At 33.3% G+C, this 20,432-nt stretch overlaps 2 protein-coding genes across 4 annotated transcripts; one reads left to right on the forward strand and one right to left on the reverse strand.

Annotated features, from left to right (window-relative positions):
• On the reverse strand, positions 1–3,219 carry LOC133696649 (pto-interacting protein 1-like). 2 transcript variants are annotated; one of them, XM_062118890.1, is made up of 8 exons: positions 2,906–3,219; positions 2,065–2,177; positions 1,512–1,777; positions 1,290–1,416; positions 801–1,077; positions 522–654; positions 321–407; positions 1–230 (listed from the first exon to the last, which is right to left on the reverse strand). In XM_062118890.1, exons 2-8 carry the CDS (start codon positions 2,147–2,149, stop codon positions 105–107), a joined length of 1,101 nt encoding a protein of 366 aa, XP_061974874.1. In that variant the 5' UTR covers positions 2,150–2,177; positions 2,906–3,219; the 3' UTR covers positions 1–104. The 2 variants fall into 2 exon arrangements, with proteins under 2 accessions (XP_061974874.1, XP_061974875.1); XM_062118891.1 differs by having other exon boundaries at positions 1,512–1,762; positions 2,906–3,216.
• Positions 3,220–13,049: 9,830 nt separating this feature from the next.
• LOC133697231 (importin subunit alpha-2-like) lies at positions 13,050–20,225 on the forward strand. Of its 2 annotated transcripts, none has more exons than XM_062119671.1 (11): positions 13,050–13,373; positions 13,487–13,583; positions 13,678–13,769; positions 13,870–14,001; positions 14,107–14,292; positions 14,394–14,557; positions 14,666–14,744; positions 17,745–17,873; positions 18,110–18,237; positions 18,334–18,709; positions 19,590–20,225. In XM_062119671.1, the coding sequence occupies exons 1-10, from the start codon at positions 13,161–13,163 to the stop codon at positions 18,701–18,703; spliced, it is 1,590 nt and encodes a 529-aa protein (XP_061975655.1). In that variant the 5' UTR covers positions 13,050–13,160; the 3' UTR covers positions 18,704–18,709; positions 19,590–20,225. The 2 variants fall into 2 exon arrangements, with proteins under 2 accessions (XP_061975655.1, XP_061975654.1); XM_062119670.1 differs by lacking the exon at positions 19,590–20,225 and adding an exon at positions 18,919–19,402.
• The last annotated feature ends 207 nt before the right edge of the window (positions 20,226–20,432 follow it).

The raw sequence follows: 20,432 nt of genomic DNA on the forward strand, positions 1-20,432 counted from the left end.
TGGAGTAAACGCAATGGATTACACAGTACAGGCGTTCCACAGCCGCAATTACAACAACATACTCTATAAAAGAAGATTTTGAGGTCAAGGCGAATTCACAACGCTTAGTGTTTCACTGGATCGGGAACAGATTGATATTTCAGAAGAGGCTGAAGAGCTGTCACTACTATGCTCATATTTGGTCGAAAATCAGCTTCGTATTGCACACATAAGGCAGCAACAGCAGAAAACTGTTTACAGCACATAACGAAAATCTATTAAACATTCCACAAGCAAATGATGCAAATTAAAAAATCCAGAATATTACAGAAGTTATATACCTTAGCAGCTGCTCTAGGATGGAATTTCCCATCTAATTTAGGATCAATGCATTGCTTCACCTTATCTTCACTCAGCTTCGGTGTGGCCTAATGCAACACAGAATTGTTCTAGTGATCAGCTATAACGATGCTTGCAAATCTACCAAACCAGAAAATTGAAGCACAAGAGCAGTAAAAATCAGAACCAGATAAGGGTATTACCCATGTCACAAGGCTCTGCTGTCCTCGTGGTAGTGTATGATCAACAGGTTTACGGCCAGTTAAGAGTTCCAGCAGGATGACACCAAAGCTGTAAATATTACTCTTTGAACTAAGCTGTCCAGTCATTGTATACCTGGCATTAAACAGGCAAATTTCAGCATGGTTAACAATCTCAACATTAAGAGAGGGCTCACCACAAAGATTTTCCATTTTATCACTGTGATGGGTTGGGTACCAAAGCAAAGCCTAAGGTTCATAAATATGAGAACAGAGGCTTACTCTGGAGCATGATAACCGAAGTTTCCAAGAACACGAGTGGAATAAAGACGTGCAGCCATGTCAGGGGCTTGATTTGACAAATCGAAATCAGCAATCTTAGCAACATCATCATCAAAAATTAGCACATTGCTTGATTTAATGTCAAGGTTGTGGATAATATGACGCTCTGCCTTTTCATGGAGATATTCCAGTCCTCTTGCTGCTCCAACTGCAATTTTCACTCTTTGTGCCCATGATAGAGGAGGACCTGGCTCTGTTCCTTTAGCACCTTTCTTTCCTGTATAACCCAAATTGAAGAACATTTTTGTATTACCAAAGAGATGAAAATTACTGATCAAATAATTCCATCCCAAAGATTTGACTTTGGATGAGTTACTTCCTACTTTCCATGGAATATACACACTGCAATATCCCAGGTTACTCCAAGCTAAGATGTTCATAAGCAGCTTTCTGAATAGGAAACAGGAATAATGCCTTGGTATTGTTTACCATGTAGAATATCATGAAGGGATCCTTGAGAAGCATGTTCATATGCAAGGACACGGAGAGGGCCATCAACGCAGTAACCAACGAGCTCAAGAACATGTGCATGTTTTAATCTTGAGACCATAGAGACCTACAAAGGCATGTGCCAAGGGATGAAATCTTATTCAGGAAGCCGCATACTATATAGCATAGTTGAACACAATCACTTCTGTGCATATGCCTAACCTGCGCTAGAAATTCTTGGTCTGATTGCTTGCTTGAATCCAGCTTTTTGATAGCTGCTGCTTGACCACTTTTCAGAACAGCATAGTAAACTCTTCCAGAAGAACCCTCGCCAATTACAGCACCAGTACTAAAATAACCAGTCATTTCCTTGAGTTCATCCACTGAAATGGCAGGGACAGCTATAGGTTGAATGTTTACAGTCTGCACATTATTTGATACAGGCTCCTTCACGCGATTAGCAGCAGTATTGTCTGCATACGAAACAGCTATTCAAATTTCAACTCATATCATTAAAACTAGAAGCCATGGAAGATGGAAAAGAGAGAAATTAGGAAGGAAAGGATTGGCACGATGCCAATACGTGCATGATATGCCTGTATTGGATAACATGTAGATCCAAAATCTTGGTGCTAATAACTTGATAAAAAAGCTAAGCATGCTGATAAATGGAAAATGTGAATCGTGCAATATATATGATCAGCATCTCTCCACAGTTTCGTCAAAGAGCAAAAAAATGAGTGAAAAATAAGGTAGTTAGGGATCATGGATTTACTTGATGTGTGGTTTGGCACAAATGGTCCAGTTTTGGATGCTTCATGGATATCATCATCCTTGCAACAGCCGAAGCAACTCGTCATTCTCTCTTCAAAGATGCCCCCTGGTCACCTGAAAAACAAATTGAGCTTGCATATGTAGGGGGGTATGTCCTTGAAAGATGTAACTAGGCTAGTATCATTGCCATAGATTTGAAGGACTAGAAAGCAATTACGATGGTGCTGCTAGTGCTTCAATTCCAATTGGATGATGCTCTGTGTATTCAAAATAATGTTCAACATTGGCTGCATCAATCTAATTAACTTTCACATTCAAAATTGAAGTGTCAAATTTCAGGGAAATATAAAATTACATTTTATATTCCTCATTTCTACTTCTCAGGATGATGCATCATGCAGGAATCAGTTGAAAGATTATTAGCCTAAAGTCTAGTCCACTGGTTTTGTAGCATAGAGGCAGCAACTGCACGTTCTTTGTATTTTTTCCCTCAAGAAGCTTCATTGATCAAAAGGAACAAGAAGGAACTTACCCTGATAAAACAAAAGAAGCAAGAATCCAAGATAGGAGTACAAGAAAAACAATCAGAGAAAACAATCAGAGAAGTAGCCACTGATTACATAGAACAGAAAAACTAGGATAATCGACAAACTGCAAATTCCTTGAATGATCAATCAATTCAAATAACGAAGAAATGTCAAAAGAAGAAAGATGAAGAAACAAGAACAAAACCCTGCAGAAATCCTGGAAGGATCATCATCATCATCATCTGTGTACGTAATTTTGATATTCACTTCCTTACAGACAAGCAAGCACACAAGTACAAAGAGAGAGAGATTCACCTTTTTGATGATAAGATGAACACTTGTCACGGACGTTTACCTCGGCCAAATTCTCTGCTTCCTCGTTCTTCAAACAAATTCAGTATAAATCTTCCAACAACTTTGTCCTTGTATATTTATCACGTAGCAGAAATACAGGCGGTGGTTTTTTGTTTCTTTCTAAAGACTAAAATAATAGGAATAAAAAATAAAAATACTAAGGAAAAGAACGGAACGATTGTTTTAAGATTACATGGTTTTGTGGTAGTTAGTCTGTCCTTTGTACTTCTTTTGACCCAGAGAGAGAGAGAGAGAGAGAGAGAGAGGTCTTTTGGCTGCTGAGAGTCTTTGTCGTTGCGTGTTTCCCCTATCAATCCTCCAACTGCCAATATTTACTTATTGTTTTGACATTTCATAATAAACTGCCTATCTGCCCTCGTAAAGTTTTCTTGAGTTTTCGAGGATCAAATTCCATGAATCAATGCTGAAATTTGTTTGAATCATTTGTATTCAGATTAATGTATCTTTTCTGTTTGAATCCAAAATAACAGTGATAGAAGGCAAATCATCCATCGATCCTCGCATTCTTTATATTGCTTGAGAGCATAAAAGAGTAGAAAAGGGAAAACTTTCTTATCCCTCATTACTTTTAACTTGATTAGTCTTCGTTTTAAAAAACGTTGAAAGGGTCTCAGTTCATGTTGAGAACATTCTCTTGTTCGATAGACTCTAGTCCCCACTCCTGTTGAGTAGATAGAGGACAATATCCGTGTTGACCACGCCCTTTCTCATGCGAGTCACTTAGTTATGGTGTGTGTGGAGACGCATAGAAGTGGTTTGTTTTTGTATTTTAAAAATAGATTTTATATTTTAAAAATATTTTTTTAAAAAAATAAATTTTTTTATTTTAAATTAATATATTTTGATATTTTTAAATTATTTTGATATATTGATATCAAAAATAATTTTTTTAAAATAAAAAATATATTATTTTAATATATTTTTAAATAAAAAATATTTTAAAAAATAATTATAACAACACTCTCTACCAGTCTCAAACTTAATGATTAGATTTTGTTCTTAAAACAAGATTAATGAATATTTAAACACAAATTAAAACAAATTTGGATATCCACATGTAAGTCGGATACCCATATCACGCAGTATTAATTTCTTCCTGTTATCCAACCTAGAAGTATTAATTTACTTCTTGTTCTTGTGCATTCTAAACACAATAATTTCATACATGCTAAAGATCTATGGAATTTCAATTGGATAGATGGTATAAAAAAATTCTTTGCCGGAAGTTTTCTATAATTCTTACGCTAAATATGTTTTTTTTAATGAATTGTGAATGTAAAGTGTTTTATATTAACTAACAAAAATGAAGCTCCATCAACTAATGCATCGTTTTATTTAATGAAAACTGGTTTTTTGAAAATTATTTTTTAAATTTATTTATATTTGTATATCATTAAAAAAATTAATGAATAAAAAACAAAATTTATTCAAAAAATATATAACTTGATTTCCAAAGAGTATTTATCCTATGCAATTATCAAGTTAGAGCCATAAAAAATAAAAGCAACAAAAATGCCCAAGACATCTCGGGGTCATAGTCTAGATAAACCCAAAACAAGATAAAAAAAAAACCTGATTAAATTGAAACAGGTCCAGTCGATTTTAAAAGAAAAAAACTAAACCAAACTAAATTGGTCGATACGGTTTGGTTTATAATTTTAAAAAATATAAATTTTGGTTTGGTTAGTTTTTTTAATCCAAAACCAAACCGAACAAAAAATACTAACTCCTAGATAATGTTAGGTCTTGCACATTAAATTATATAGAAGGGCATTTTTGTCATTTTATTTGTTTTTTATTCTATCTTTGACTGGTGTCGCATGTGTGTAGCATTGTAGTGATTGTCCTCTCGGATTGGGATCTTTCTGGTGATGGGAGAAAGAATAAGGAATTCTTATTTTTTATCAGTAAAAGAAGGATGAAGTCGCCAACTAATATTTTAGTCACTAAGAACCTTAATTGGTTTTAAAGTCTAGATAAAGAAACTGGTTGTGAATAGGAAAGACGTATCATCCCTAGTACACCTTACATAAAGTGAACTGCATTGTTTGTTTTTCTAATATAAAATAAGGTATTGTTGTGTTTTCTAATAGTTAGTTTGTCTAAAGTTTTAAAAAAGTTCTCCTCGATGAGGATATCCTTCTCTTATCAAGTTAAAATGTAATTGTTTTAATGTTAAAACATATAAATAAAAGAAAAATATTTTTCATTCAATATTAGAAGTACGTCTTACTTATAAGTTCATAATTTTATATATTAAAAGAAAACAAAATAATTGTTTTTTGTATTTTTGAAAAGTAGATGAAGTTCTCAATGGTGTAATAAACTAGTTACTAAATAACAAAAAATGCATGCAAAGATGTAAACAAAACTATTTTTCTTGAATTTTTTGTATTTTAAAAAAAATAAATCATGCCATATATTTTTATTTTTATTATTTATGCAAATGTGATTTTTTTTAATTCTTGAGAAACTTGGTCATATGCAATCTAAAATAAAAATAGTATTTTTAAAAGAAAGATTGTTTTTTGTTTTTTTTTAATGAAAGGGAACCGATTTGATTAATACCAAAAATATGTCTCACGTGTAAGTCACAATTCTAAATATTAAATGTGTGAGGGTAAAAAAAAGTGGGGAATTCGAAATTAATTGTAAAATGATCTTTCAAAAATTAAAAATTTATTAAAAATCAATTGAAGATAGTGTTTGGCAAGACACAAATAAAATGTTTTATCAAAGCTATTTTAACCATGATATTAAATCAAAACAAGTTATCGTTCATCAACTCAAAACCGATCAATGCCAAACATCTACATAAAATTTATTAATTTCACCTTCTTCGTTCAAATTCCATACTAATTCAAATAAATCAATATACACCCAAACATAAATCATGAACCAATATTTAATGTCCAAAAAACAATCACAACCCAAAAAATAAACTCACAATTCAACACAAATTATTAAACCAGAAATACACATAAATTCACGTCAAATAATATCCAAACAGTCCAAAAATATACACAATTTCTCCTAAATTTCACAATTTATATCAATTTAACCAAAAATGGTTTGGGTTTATAGATCAATCTTCCAAGGCGTTTGAAATGTCCAGGATATACTAAAGTCGACACTGGAAGACCAATTGAATAGTGACGGCGCATGGATCCACGTATCGTCGCGAGTTAAACCAAGAAACGGGTGGATCTAAAACATCTTTTTTATCTCTTTCTTATTGCACTACGGTGGCTCTCACCAAATACCTATAAGAGAGAATCAACACAAATAGTTTGCTTTCATCTCTTTTTTTTCTTATTCACATATTTGTTTCTCGGTTTTTCTCTTCTCCTTTCTAGTTATTTCAACAATTAACAAGGGGAAACGTGTGATGGAAGGAGATAGGTCCTACTGGTAACAGTGGGAAGGACTGGTAGGGTCAACAACAACATCGAGTTTGTGGCCTGTTGATTTTGAGTTTTGATGGTTTGGTTTGGTAAGGGGGAATATATATGGGTCATGTTGTTTTGGGTTTGAGTGATTTGGTTTGGTTGAAAAGGAGGAGAAGGTTGAGGATCACAGACTGCAGGCTGTGGCTGGGTATAGCTGAGTTGTGTTTAACAACCACCAGGAAAAGAGAGGTTGTGGTTTTCAATGGTAGGGACTATGTTGTCATTGTTGTCTTAAGGAAAAATGACGGGGAAAAGGTGGTTGACTATTAACCGTTTCTTGGGGCAATTAAAAAAAGTCATGGTGAGAGGGAACTGTTGGTAGTGGAAAGATGAAGGGGATACTAATAATTTGTGTGTCTTTGACAGTGAAATTAGGGTTGTTCGTGACTATGGGTGTGGCTATCAGTTGTGGTTCTTTTTCTTAATGGTGGAAAAGGAAAGAGATTGGTTATTGTTACTCATTTTTGGGTCCCCATATAAAAAAGACGAAGAAAAAAAAAACAACGACAAGAAAGAGAGAGAATTAGGGGGAGAGAAAAAAAGAAGGAAAGAGACCGCAACAAAAGAGAAAAGAAAGGAAAAAAACATGGGAGAACTAGAAAAAATGAACAGAGAAGAGGAATGAAAGAAAAGGAAAAAAAAACAAAGAGGGAAAAAGAAACAAAATAGAAGAGAAAGAGAGAAGAGAGAAGAGAAAAGAAAAAAACAAAGAAAAAAAGAAAGAAAAAGAAGAAGTTTGTGTCTATGCACAGAGAAGAAGAAAAACTACAACTGCTGCCACCATTCCTCCCCATTGCCACCATAACAACACCACTGAGAGTCATCGTCAATGACAACACCACCACCATTAAGTCAACCTCTCTTTCTCCTTCTTATTTTTCTTTGCCCAACCATCTCCACTATTTAAGCTACATGAACAATGGAGAGCCATTGTTCCTGGGCCAGACCAGTGTCGACCCAGACCAAAATATGTGGGTCGGGTTTGGCCTAGTTCCCCCTAGAATAAGGTCTGTTGGGCTGAAATTAGCCCAACTCTTGTTTTTGGACCGACATCGGCCCAACCCCGTTAGCCCAACCTCAACCTAGTTTCTTTTGGGCCGAATCTCGGCCTAACTAGGGTGGGCTCAAACCATATAATTGGGTCGGGCACATCCCAATTGTATAATATATCTATATATAATTTCAATAAAAACCTTTCAAAAAATTTGTGATGTAAAGATACAAATCTAATATTAAAATACCCGATTTTCTCTAAAATATTGCAAAAAATTATATAGAAAAACAACAAAAAAATGTCTTGTTTCATGCATACAATCAAGTCTCTCAAGCTTATAAGAAATTTTCATATCATATTTTCATACAACAAAAAATTCAAAAAATATGTATTAGGATGTATTTTGAGTTTTAATAACCAGTTTATTAAAGCCATGGAAACTAGGCCAATATTTCAAAAATACAAAAAAAATTGTTTTCTTTTAATATTAATGATTACGAGCTTATACGTATGACGCATTTCTAGTATTAAATAAGAGTTAGTTCTTCTTTTTCTTTGATATTAGAATGGTTAAGTTTTACCCGATAAGATAAGAATCTCCTTACCGAAAAAAACTTTTCTTAAACTTTAGACAAACCAACTATTAGAAAACACAACAATACCTTAGTTATATCAAACAATTAAACAATGCAACTTACCTTAGGTAGGACGTATTTTTAGTGTTAATATCTTCTCTTTATGCAACCAGTCCTCATGTCCGATCTCTAAAACCAGTTAGGATTTATAGTGATCAAAATACTAGGTAGCGACTCTTATTCCATCTTTCCACGGATAAAAGATAAAAAATCATTATCTTTCCTATTTCTTGATTTCCAAATCTTAGAGAGGACGCTAGTCATGACGTCGCCCATGTGCGACACTGGTAATGGTGAAAACTGAGAGGGAAGGGTAAAGAGCTGCTGGGTCTTTTTGTTTTTCTTGATTTTTGGTCTGAGTGAGGACCAATGATTTTGGTGGTTTTGGATTTTGGAGGAGGTTGGTGTGGAGGCACACAACGGGTGTCCTTTTTGGAATGGTGGCTGGTGGGAGGCATACCATGGTGTTAAAACGGCTATCTTTGTTAAGAGTTAGGGCAAATAAAGAGAGCTCACGATAACTTTTATTATTCGGGTGGTTGCAGGTTGTTTTAGGTGAAGTGATGGGCTAATGTTGGTTGGCGACTGGGTTTTGTTGGTTTTAGGCTAAGAAAAATAAGGAGAAGGTTGTTGTAGTAATGGTTGAGAGATGATGTTTATTGCAGTACTCATCTCCTTCCCCTCTAGCTGTCTAGGTTAGGGTTTTATAGGAGAAATGAAGAGGCTCTATGGCTCATGGGTTGATAGGATCTTGACTCTTGATGTTGAGGAATAGATCTTAGTCATTCATTAAATCTAGCTCTGCAACTAATAAGGGAGGATGCACTGTTGTTTTTGCAGGCAGAGCACTATTGAGTAGTGTTTTTGGAAGAGAATTTGTATGTGTTTTTAATGCAATAAAAGCTTGAATTTTTAGTTTAGAATGAAGTAAAAATATCATAGTATGGGTTGACATAAGATTTGTATGGTATGGTAAAGCTATGAGGGGAAAATTAAGGTTGAAAGGTAGATAATTGGACATCATTTTTCTTTTATTTTAAGGGAAGAAGACAATGAATAGTGAAATTATAGCATTTTTTATTTTGGTCCTTGAACCTTTGGCACTTTGCAATGGAACCCCCAATCAACCCTAATCTTTTGGATTCCTTGTAATTTCACCCTTAGCCTTCTTCAATTGGACCCTTAAGTTTTAGTGTTTTTTATAAAGTGGTCATTGGTTTTGAATTTCTTTAATATAGTCCTCAATTGAACTTCATACTTCAAATTTCTTTCAATTAAACTTCTAATTGCACTAATTTAGCATTTCAAAGTTTCGATTGTGTCCCTAATATTTTAATCTTTGCAAATTGTTCTAAAATAGGCCTTTAAACTTGATTTTTCTTCAATTGAGTCCTTGGTTGAATCCACAAAAACCATTAGAAGTTTAATTAAGTCCTTGAACTTAATTAATTCTTTTAATTTTTGTCCAATTGACTTTCAAACTTAATTCCTCTTCAATTAAGTCCTTAAATAAGTCAATTAAACATGTTAAGAGTTTAATGAAGTCCTTAGACTTAATTAATTGTTTAAATTTTGGTCAAGTTTGGATTTCAACCTCAATTTCCTTCATTTATTCATTCTATCTTGTTAAAACATCTGAATTTGACTATTTTTCTAGTGTTTTGGTCTTTTACAGCTCAAAAGCTTATATCCTTGTGTCCCGAAAATAATTTTGAATTTTATATTTTTTGTTTTTTGGGATTTTTTTAATAAAAAAAGAAAAATATACACTTTTTGTAAAAAAATTTAGAGGATCCAAAATTGGATTATGACAACCTCGATGCAAAGTGTAATTTATAAAAGTATATAGGGAAAGTGAAATCTATATCAAACTATAAGAGGTTTTTTTGTAACTATCCTTTTTTATTTTAAATAATTTATGATTTTTTTTATTTCATCTTCTTTAAATTTTTTATCTCTTAGATTTGATACTCGTTTTTTTATTACTATTTATTTTTTAAAAAATAATTTATAAAATTAGATTTTGTTTGTCAATTATATCTTCCTTCAATTTTTTTATTTGTCAGTTTTAGTTTCATTCTTCTAATAAACTTGAAAAAAATAAAACACTAATAAGTTATTTTCTAACTCATTTTATAGACACTATTAAATATTAAAAAATAAATAACTTCAATAATTAACTTTCCATAAAAAACTATTTTAAAAATAACATATTTTTTAATAGGACAAGCAAATACTAAAATAAGTTCTTTCAATGAATTGTCAATGTAACATGTTTCTAAAATGTAATACATTTCTATTTTTTCATACTATATACATTATTGAATGAATTGTCAATATAAAAAGTTTTTAAAAACTTGCATATTATTTATATTATTATGTAATGAATGTAAACAAAATCAAAAATCACTATTTTCAAGGCCTCGTTTGTTTGGCATAATGTGATTTCCTGAAAATTATTTTCCAGACTTTCTAGTATTTGTTTGCTATTAGAAAAATTGATCAACAGAAAATATTTTTCAGTTAAAAAAAAGTTTGGCTTGATTTTCAGAAAAGTGTTTTCCTTTTATTTTGGGCGGAAAATACTTTCCAGAAGTTGTGAAAAATTTAAAAATATTATACTATTTACTGATTATAACAAATTTGGCCCTCCAACTTTTGATTGCTATATATTTTGTTTTGAATCTTTTTTTTTCTTTCAATTTCACCCCTTAGAATTTGATTTAATTTGATTTTTATATTAACTTTGGTCCTTATTTTTATAATTATTATTTACTTTTCTTTTATTATTTTTTTAATTGAAATTTTTTATCTATCAAATTTGATCCTTATTCTTTTGATTGTTACTTATTTTGTTTGAAATAATTTACAAAATTGTTATTATTATTATTTTAATTTCATCATCTTTTGATTTTTTTTATCTGTTAGATTTGATCTTCATTATTTTGATTGTTATTATTTTATTTGAGATAATTTATGAAATTAGATTTTTTTTCAATTTCATTCTCATTCAACTTTTTAATTTGTAAGATTTGTTCCTCATTTTTTTAGTAAACTTGAAAAAAATATTAATAAGTTATTTTCCAGCTCATTTTCCATGGCATAACCAAACACTGGAAAATATTTTCCAACTTATTTTTTATGACACTATCAAACATCGAAAAATAATTCACTTTTCCTGAATTTATTTTATAAGAAAATCATTTTTCAAAAAGAAATTACTTTTCAGTAAACAAAGAGAGAGGCTAAGTTTCAAAATTTGAAACTGTATTCTAGAAATAAGGAAGAAGATATATGATATTTATGCAAATATTTTTGTATTCTAAAGGTAAGCTTAGTAGTATTAATTCATTTTATATTCTATAAACATGTAAGAGGATCTCCAACCGGAGAGGCAAATGGAGAGGTAAATTTAAAAACGTGTCTTTTTAACTTTTGTTTCTTTATTTTACAATTCCAACACAGCAGGCAAAAGAGAAGCCAAAATGGCTATTCAATTTGGGAAGAGCTATTTCTATAGGTTTCTGTAGAATAGCTAAAATGAAATTAACGTTGCCAACAACTATTTTTATAGCCATTGGTCAACAATGTTTTTTTTTTCTTTAAAAGCAAGGAAAAAAACTTGTTTTTTTTTAAATCTTATATTGTGCCTTACTCTTCTCTCAAATTTAGAAAAACAAGAATCAATTATTTTCTAGTTAATTAATAACATCAATTATGTTAATTAGTTGAAATTAAAATGTATGTTTATTTAAAAGCTTTTTATATTTTCTCTTTAATATCTCTTGATTTTGTAGATTTTTTGTTTTTAATTTGATATTTGTGATGATTTTTATTTCTTTGTTATTTTATGTTTTTTATATGGGTTAAGGAAAACAATTTTTATTTATGTTGTTATTTTCGACAAAATTAAGAGGAAGTAATAATAGTAGCTGATATTGATAAAAATATAGAGTGACATATTTAAAATTTATTTTTGATTGTCTATTTTAATTTGAGGTTAATTATATTTTGTTTTGTTGAAAATGCAATTAAACTAGTATATCAATCCTCTTTTAGTTCCAAAAAATAGTCAAATTGTAATGTTAAAACAAGTAGGATGCAATGCTTGTTATTAATTTACATGTATGTAAACTATAAAATTACTAGACATTGAACGTGCGCTTCTTTTACACTCTCCAATATTGATGGTTTTTTTCAAAATTTGAATTTGAATTTACTTTTAAAAAATTAAATTTTTAACAGTAACATATAAAACTGAAAATTAAAAATATTCATATAAATAAATTTTAAGTTTAATTTTAAATTATATCTTTTAACTTTCATATTATTTCATTAAATTTTATATTATTTTTATAAATTACTCATATTAATTATATAATTAATAATATCATAATTATATTATATATAAAATATCTAAATTAGTTATATAATTATATAAAAATGAATTTAACATGAAATATATTAAAATATAAATGGCTTTTCTAAATTGTTTTTTACCATTGAAATGCACATAATCAAAAAAAATTATATTTATATTATTTCAAAAGTTATTTTATCAATTTAATTTTTTAATTTAGCTTTTTGCATTGAAAATGCTCTAAAAAAAATTTATTTGATTAAGAAATATTTTTTTGACAATCCAATTTCTAGTAAGCTGCAATTTATCCCTTCAAGTAAGAATTTTTTTTTCCGTTTTAAAAAAATATACGTGTCAGGGTGTGAGTGTATCTAGTTTTTGCTACTAATTATTTTAAATAAAACATGATATCTAGCTTTTAAAAACCTATTTAAATAAATGTGTTTGTAGATAATAGGAGTGATGAACTTAGAGTTTATCATATATTCTTAACTTCATTTTGAATTCTTTGAAATAAATATGTAAGTAAAAAATAAAAACAGATAGATAGAAATTAAAATTAAAATAAGTTAATAAAATACACCACTGTAAATAGCCACAAACCCTTCCCATTTTGCAAACACTATAAAGTGTAAAGCCCCGCTCTTCGCCTTCTTCACTCTCAAAATTAAAAAACACGCGCACACACTCTCTCTGATTCCCCATTTGTTTTGTTTTTTTTTTTAAATTAGGGTTTTCAAATTATCATCAATCAACCATGTCGTTGAGACCTAGCGCGAGAACCGAGGTTCGCCGGAACCGATACAAAGTCGCAGTCGACGCCGATGAAGGTCGCCGGAGAAGAGAGGACAATATGGTGGAGATCCGCAAGAACAAGCGTGAAGAGAGTTTGCTAAAGAAGCGACGCGAAGGTCTCCAGGCACAACAGTTCCCTCCCGCTCTTCTCTCTTCTTCTAATGTGGAAAAGAAGGTAACTTCACTATACTCGCATGTTATGTATTTTTGAACAGTGGTTCTTGTCGGGTGTTAGGTGTTTTGTTGATTAGGGTTTCGATTTTTTTTTCTATTTGTAAACTTTTGCAGTTAGAGAGTTTGCCTTCGATGGTGGCTGGTGTTTGGTCCGAGGATGGCAATTTGCAGCTTGAATCAACTACTCAGTTTCGGAAACTGCTTTCGATTGGTATTGTTTTGGGTTCCTTTTCTTTTGCTTAAGCTTTTTGTTTCTATTAGTAAAGATTGGTTATTTATGGAGGGGTTGCTATTGTTATTGGCAGAGAGGAGTCCTCCGATAGAGGAAGTTATACAAGCTGGGGTTGTTCCACGATTTGTTGAGTTTCTTGTTAGGGAGGATTTCCCTCAGCTTCAGGTGCGTGTTTCTATGATATTGTGATGGTATGTGTTTGCTGATTTGTTTGAATTGGAATGGGGTCGTGAAGTGTTTGTGTCATGTCTTGGAACTTGTGTAGTTTGAGGCTGCTTGGGCTCTCACAAACATTGCCTCTGGAACTTCAGAGAACACTAAGGTGGTAATTGATCATGGTGCAGTTCCAATATTTGTCAAGCTTCTCGGTTCTCCCAGTGATGATGTTAGGGAGCAGGTATGTCTTTGAATTTTAGTTACCTAGTTTGCGGGAATTGTGATTATATAATGTGCACATGGAAGAGAGTCTATGATTTGAATATATTTGCTGGTTAAATTTCAGGCTGTGTGGGCATTGGGAAATGTTGCTGGTGACTCCCCTAAGTGCCGTGATCTTGTGCTCAGCCACGGAGCCTTGATTCCATTGCTGGCACAGTTGAATGAGCATGCAAAGCTTTCAATGCTGAGGAATGCTACGTGGACACTATCAAACTTCTGCAGGGGCAAGCCACAGCCTCCATTCGAGCAGGTTATTGTCAGATTCCGTGCATTGATTGGGCATCACAAGTTTTTGGCAATGGATGTTGTGGAAAGTTAAAAGGTTTTTAACTTGTGAAATTTGTTGGGCAGGTGAGGCCGGCCCTTCCTGCACTTGAACGTCTTGTACATTCAACTGATGAAGAAGTCCTAACTGATTCTTGCTGGGCACTCTCTTATCTTTCTGATGGTACAGATGATAAAATCCAAGCTGTTATTGAGGCAGGTGTCTGTCCACGACTTGTGGAGCTCCTCCTGTGAGTGCAGCATTCTATTGATTGATTGGTTTAATATTTTCTTGTATCTCATTATCTGCATACAAATACATATAAAAAACATGATCCTTCATACATGAATTGTTTCAGCCATCCTTCTCCTTCAGTGCTTGTTCCTGCCCTCCGCACAGTTGGAAATATTGTGACAGGGGATGATATGCAGACCCAGGTAAAGGCGCTTCTGGCTTTTTGTTTGTTTGTTCCATCCTTTGTGCAACAGCAGAAGTGCCTTTCATGACCGCATCCATCTGACCTTTTTTTTTCTAGAAGTTATTGATCTGAATCAATGTTATAACATAGTTTGCATGGATTCTTTTTTTTTTTTCCACAAATAACATCAATATTGATGCTTCTGCATCATGATGGAAAATATGACCATGTTAGAGGTTTGCTATAAAGACTGAAGAAGCTAAATACTGGATGAACAAACCAGACAACTATTAAAAAAATTGAAATATAACCATGTTAGAGGTAGGGGTGAGCATAAAAACTAAGAAAACCAAAAAAAAATAACTGAATTAACCGATTAGAAAAAAAAATTGATTGAACTGGACCGGTTCAACAGTACTAAACCGAGTTGAAAAAATCCCAGCTATTATATATATATATATATATATATATTAAACTCTCTTCTAACCCTAGGAGCTAAATCATACCCCCCCCCCCCCCCCCCAAGCTTTCACTTAATCTGTCTCAGCAGTCCCCTCTCAAGCTTTCTCCAATTATCTTGTTCTCTGGTTTTTTAACGAGACTATTACTGGTACTAGTCTGTCTCTAGCCTATGGCAATGAATTTATAAAGCGTTGCCTGGTGAGTCGTGGGCGCTAGGTGTTAAGGCAAGCACCTTTTTGTCCATTTTTTAATTTACCACAAGAAACAACTTATTGGTATTTTTGTAAAAAAAACAAAGATTAGAGTAAAAAAGAATAAACAAACATTAAAATGGGAGACATACAATCAAGGAGGAAGGACACTTGAAGAGAAACACTAGCCACACTTTGCGTTGCCTCTGAACAAGAAAGAATGGATGAAGATGTTTTTGAGTAATGATGGTGATATTTAAGTTTGCTTTTTCATCGATTTGGCTACTTACTACTTTAAATTATTTATTTTGTTTTAATGGTGAAAAATATAACTTTATACGATTATGTTATGGTATATTATATTTTCTTTTGATTTTCTAATGACCTAATCTTAATTGAGAAGATATATATTAGATTTATATAATATAATATAATATTATAATTGTTTTCTATAGCATATTGTTGTGGTTCATTTAGGCGTGCGCCTAAGGCCTCAGACATTTTACAGGCTTGGTTCCTTTTAGCGCTTTTCACCTTTGATAACACTGCTCAAACCCTAACTTTCTTTTTCTCTCTAAACTTGTTATAACAAACACCACCAAATCTTTCTACTTCTTTTATTTCTGTTTCTCTCCTCTCTTTATTCTCATCTTCTCTTCTCTTTACTTTTGTCCCTCTGCGCCTCTGTTCTCCTAAGGGTTTTTGTTTTCTTCTCTTTTTTTTGGGTTTTATTTGTTTGTGATAATCGATCAATGCATGGTTGTATTGTGTGTTTTACTGCGTCTTTTTTTCATGGGTTTTGTTTTGATTGATTGATTTGTGTTATTTTTTAATGTTTTTAGTGCCTCCAGTTAGGATTCAAGGTAATTGAGTTGAGTGTTGTTTTATGGGGTTCTGTTTGGTAACTTTTGTTACAACTGGGTGTTTGCTTTAATTTCATATATGTTTGTGGTTTGTCAATTGGTTTTTTTGATGGGTAATTGTGCTTGGTTTGATGTCACACTGATTTGTTCAAGTTTTCAATTCTTTGGGCTTTGGTTTATCAACTGGTTTTATTGATGGGTCATTGTTCTTGGTTTGATGGCACACTGATTTGTTCAAGTTTTCAAATTGCCGGGCTTTGGCTTTTATATGGTTAGATTTTGTACAATTTTCCCTATTGATTTTTTATTATCAAGTTATTTGGTGCTTTATCTTATATCTTCCCAAAAGGTTTTTCTGGTTTTTTAACACAATAAACCGAAGCGGGCCGAACCGAAACTGGTTGGTTTGAAATTTTTTTCGGTTCTATTTGGTTTGGTTCTGAATCTAAAAAAAAAACATGGTTTGGTTATGTTTTGTTAAGTGAAAATTGAACCGAACCGAAAATGCGCACCCCTAGTTAGAGGTTTAATAGGATCCCGTGGCCATTGTTGATTATGAGATCTGTGCTATTGCACAAGGAGGTATTGTTGCCAGCTATTTCTGGATATGATGGATTAAAGGGGAAAAAATGAGGGGAGGGGAATAACCTTTGAAACTTGTTGGGAGCTTTTTTGGTGAAGGGAAGGAAAGGAATTTGGCTGTAAGACCCCCAGTCCTCTCCAAATAGTAAAAATTATGACTTTTTTTAATATTAATTGTCAATCCGACACCTTTTAGAAAACAATAGATACGATTCCACTTGTATAGGTAAACTGTAATTCTCATCTTCTTGTCTGGCTAAATGAGGCAGGATGTGGTCTCACCAACTTGTTTTCTTGTAGTCCTCTCCTACTATCCTTCTACTAGACTCTAGCACTGTATTCTTGTCCCCTTCCTACCTTCATTTAAACGGTAACTACCTGACCCTTATTTAGCTTGCCCCTTCCTTTAAAAACTCTTTACTGCCCTCCTGTCTTATGTTCCCATCCATATATAGTGTTAGAACACATGTTATGGGTGTTTCTGCATGATTAATGCTGTCATCTAAATTTTTGAATTTATTCATGCATTTGTGTTAAATACCTTCGTACCAGACACCGAGCCACATAAATCATCCCAGAACAGCACATGCTTTATGCCCAGTGGTTGCATCAACTCTTGTCATTGTACTTGACCACGATAGTTGAAAATGAATTATCTCTCTTAAACTAAAAAAAATACAATTCCCTTGATAAGGAAAAATGTAAAGGCAAGGCATGTAACAAGAAATACCCGTAAGTAATTAGGAGCTCTGCAGTGAGAGCATGGAAAAATTGCTTGGAATTGTCATAGCAAAATCTATCTCCCTCTCTCTGGTTTGTTGCAACTATGCTAATGATCTTGCTTTTCAGACGATGACATCTTTTTATTGCTTGAAATGTTGATTTTCTTATACCTAACTCTGTCACGTCTCTCCTTTGCAGTGCATAATTACCACTGGTGCACTCCCATGCCTTCTAAGCCTGCTGACTCATAATCATAAAAAGAGCATCAAGAAAGAAGCTTGCTGGACTATCTCAAACATCACTGCTGGAAACAAGGAGCAGATCCAGGTGAGCTTGCATGACTCGGAAGTTCATGTTTTAAGCCCTGTTAAGTTGTTTCTTGTTTGATTCTGTCAGTCCTCTTAGAAGAACTCTGGGCTCTTCTAATTGGGGTTCTGAATTTATTTACTGGAATGATCTGCATTGCTATCTTCATTTGCACTTGTGATCTTCATCCTTCTATGTAAGATTGAATGCTTCAAGTACCTCTGGATTTTTACTCTTTTCTTTTCTAAATTATCTAGGCTGTTATTGAGAATGGTTTAATTGGCCCACTCGTTAATTTACTTCAAAATGCGGAGTTTGATATAAAGAAAGAAGCTGCTTGGGCTGTGTCTAATGCTACTTCGGGTGGCACTCACGAGCAAATTAAGTATGTTATTCTTCTGTTCTAAAACATTACTACTTGTTTGTTGAATGTTCTCTGGTTCTCTTGGCAGAAAAGTGATTGGCTGTTTTTGGATGACAGGTTTTTGGTCAGTCAGGGATGTATTAAACCATTGTGTGATCTTCTTGTATCCCCTGATCCAAGGATTGTAACTGTATCTCTTGAAGGATTAGAGAACATTCTGAAGGTTGGGGAAGCGGAGAAGAATTTGGGGAACAGTGGAGATGCTAATTTCTATGCCCAGATGATAGATGATGCCGAGGGACTAGAAAAGATTGAAAATCTACAGAGTCATGACAACAATGAGATATATGAGAAGGCAGTCAAGATTCTTGAGACTTATTGGTTGGAAGAAGACGACGAGACTTTGCCTTCAGGTGATGGTGCCCAGCAAGGATTTCAGTTTGGTGGGAATGGTGTTCAAGTTCCATCTGGTGGATTCAACTTTTAGCTGAAGGTATTTAAAATACTTGCTTTCAAGTCTTAAATATACACAATAGTATCTGAATTTGTGAGGTTAGTAAAGCTTGAATTGCCCATGAATCTCAAAGCTCTGAGTATAATTTCACTTGTAGTCTGGTGGCATTGAATACGAATGATCTTGTGCACCAAGTAATATTACTTTTGTTTGGAAGTCTTGAGTTTTGCTTAATTGGTTTGCCCCAGGAATTTGGAATGGTGAAGCAGTTCTTGGTTGGGGTGACAAATATGTCGGGGTCAAGTTGGGTCTGGTCTCGGCACCTCGGTACTTGTTACAGTCTGGTATAGAGTCCATTGTGGTCAAAGATGTGCCTAACAGGTCAGTCTATACTACAGCGTCCGATAAGAAGGGGGTCAGGAAGGTACTATAGCAACATTGTTACCTGGTCAGCCATGCTTGATATTTTGGCCTTATTGCTATGGAGTGGCATGGAGGGTGTTAAGAAGTCCATTGTTGCCTAACCCTTGGCTTTGATCACTGAAGACGCTGGGGGAGGTTTTCTTGTACGCTGATCGAAGTCCTTTTTTATGTCGAGTCATGTTGTGCTAGTATTTTTTTATATATATATGTAGTCTATTTGGTTTTTCTTTGATTGGGTGAATATGGTATTTGATAAACCTCATTTTCTTTGGAGTAGTGTTTAATTTTATTGAGATTTTTTTAAAGAAATCACTCTGAGTTTCGTAAGTTTAATTGTTGTGATTTTTCCAGGAAAGATTATCCGTAAAATCAGTATTTGTTCTCTTCCTTGGTTTTTTTTGTTTAGATAATCCGAGATGTCTGAATTAGCTTACGGATAATATGGACTAATTTCTGGGTTTATTGAATACTCTGCAAACCCAAACCCAATGAACAGGTATAGAAGTTCGAACCGAGTGCAAGTTCTTTTCTCCGCAAAGCCACGTCCTCAAGAGCTCTCTTCCTCGGTTTTTGGTTTGAGCCAAATGTTGAAATTGAAGGCGAGTGTGCGCAAGAATGGGCCACTCCTATAAAGCGGCAACAATGGTGGCAGATGCAAATGCCAACTAGTTGGAAGACTACTTGACTAGAAAAGGGGAGGAATCTGAGTCATGTGACCTTCGTAAACACACTCGAAGGGCAAATGGTGGGCCGAGCTTTGTTCTTTTGCAGCCTATAAATCCTTAATAGCAATCATTAAAATTTGTTTTATGAGCCTTTAAGCTTTATCAGCTACTGCTGAGCCTGATATTGGGATCTGAAAATTCGTATTTTTTCCTGCTGGACTCTCACGAGAGAAGGTCCATTGAGACTTGCCACTAGCTCTGGACCATTTGCTTTTGTGCAGCTGGTATCCTCCACTCAGGTTCTGTATTTTCCTCCATAAGATATGTAAAAATCAGGTTGCTTGTCCATAATTTTATTTGTTCCTGTAACCAGATTTTATGAAAACCTTGAGCTGAAGATTGCGGTCTGACAATTCCGATATTTGCTGAAGAAGATAAATTGAGACCATCAGTTGGATTATTTTTAATGCCCTTGTTGCCGAGACTTCTTCAATTTGGGGGTGCACACAGAAGGTTAGAGCAGCAGGAAGGTTAGAGCAACAGGAGGGATAGTGCAAGAAATACACAAACTGGATATTTTTTCCCACGCTACACTTTGGGGAGAGTCAATTCTTTTATAACATAAAAAAATTATTCACACGATGATATAACCTGAGTGAATTTAGGTTAATTTA

Source organism: Populus nigra, chromosome 6 (assembly GCF_951802175.1).
Source record: "Populus nigra chromosome 6, ddPopNigr1.1, whole genome shotgun sequence".
Classification (NCBI taxonomy): domain Eukaryota; kingdom Viridiplantae; phylum Streptophyta; class Magnoliopsida; order Malpighiales; family Salicaceae; genus Populus; species Populus nigra.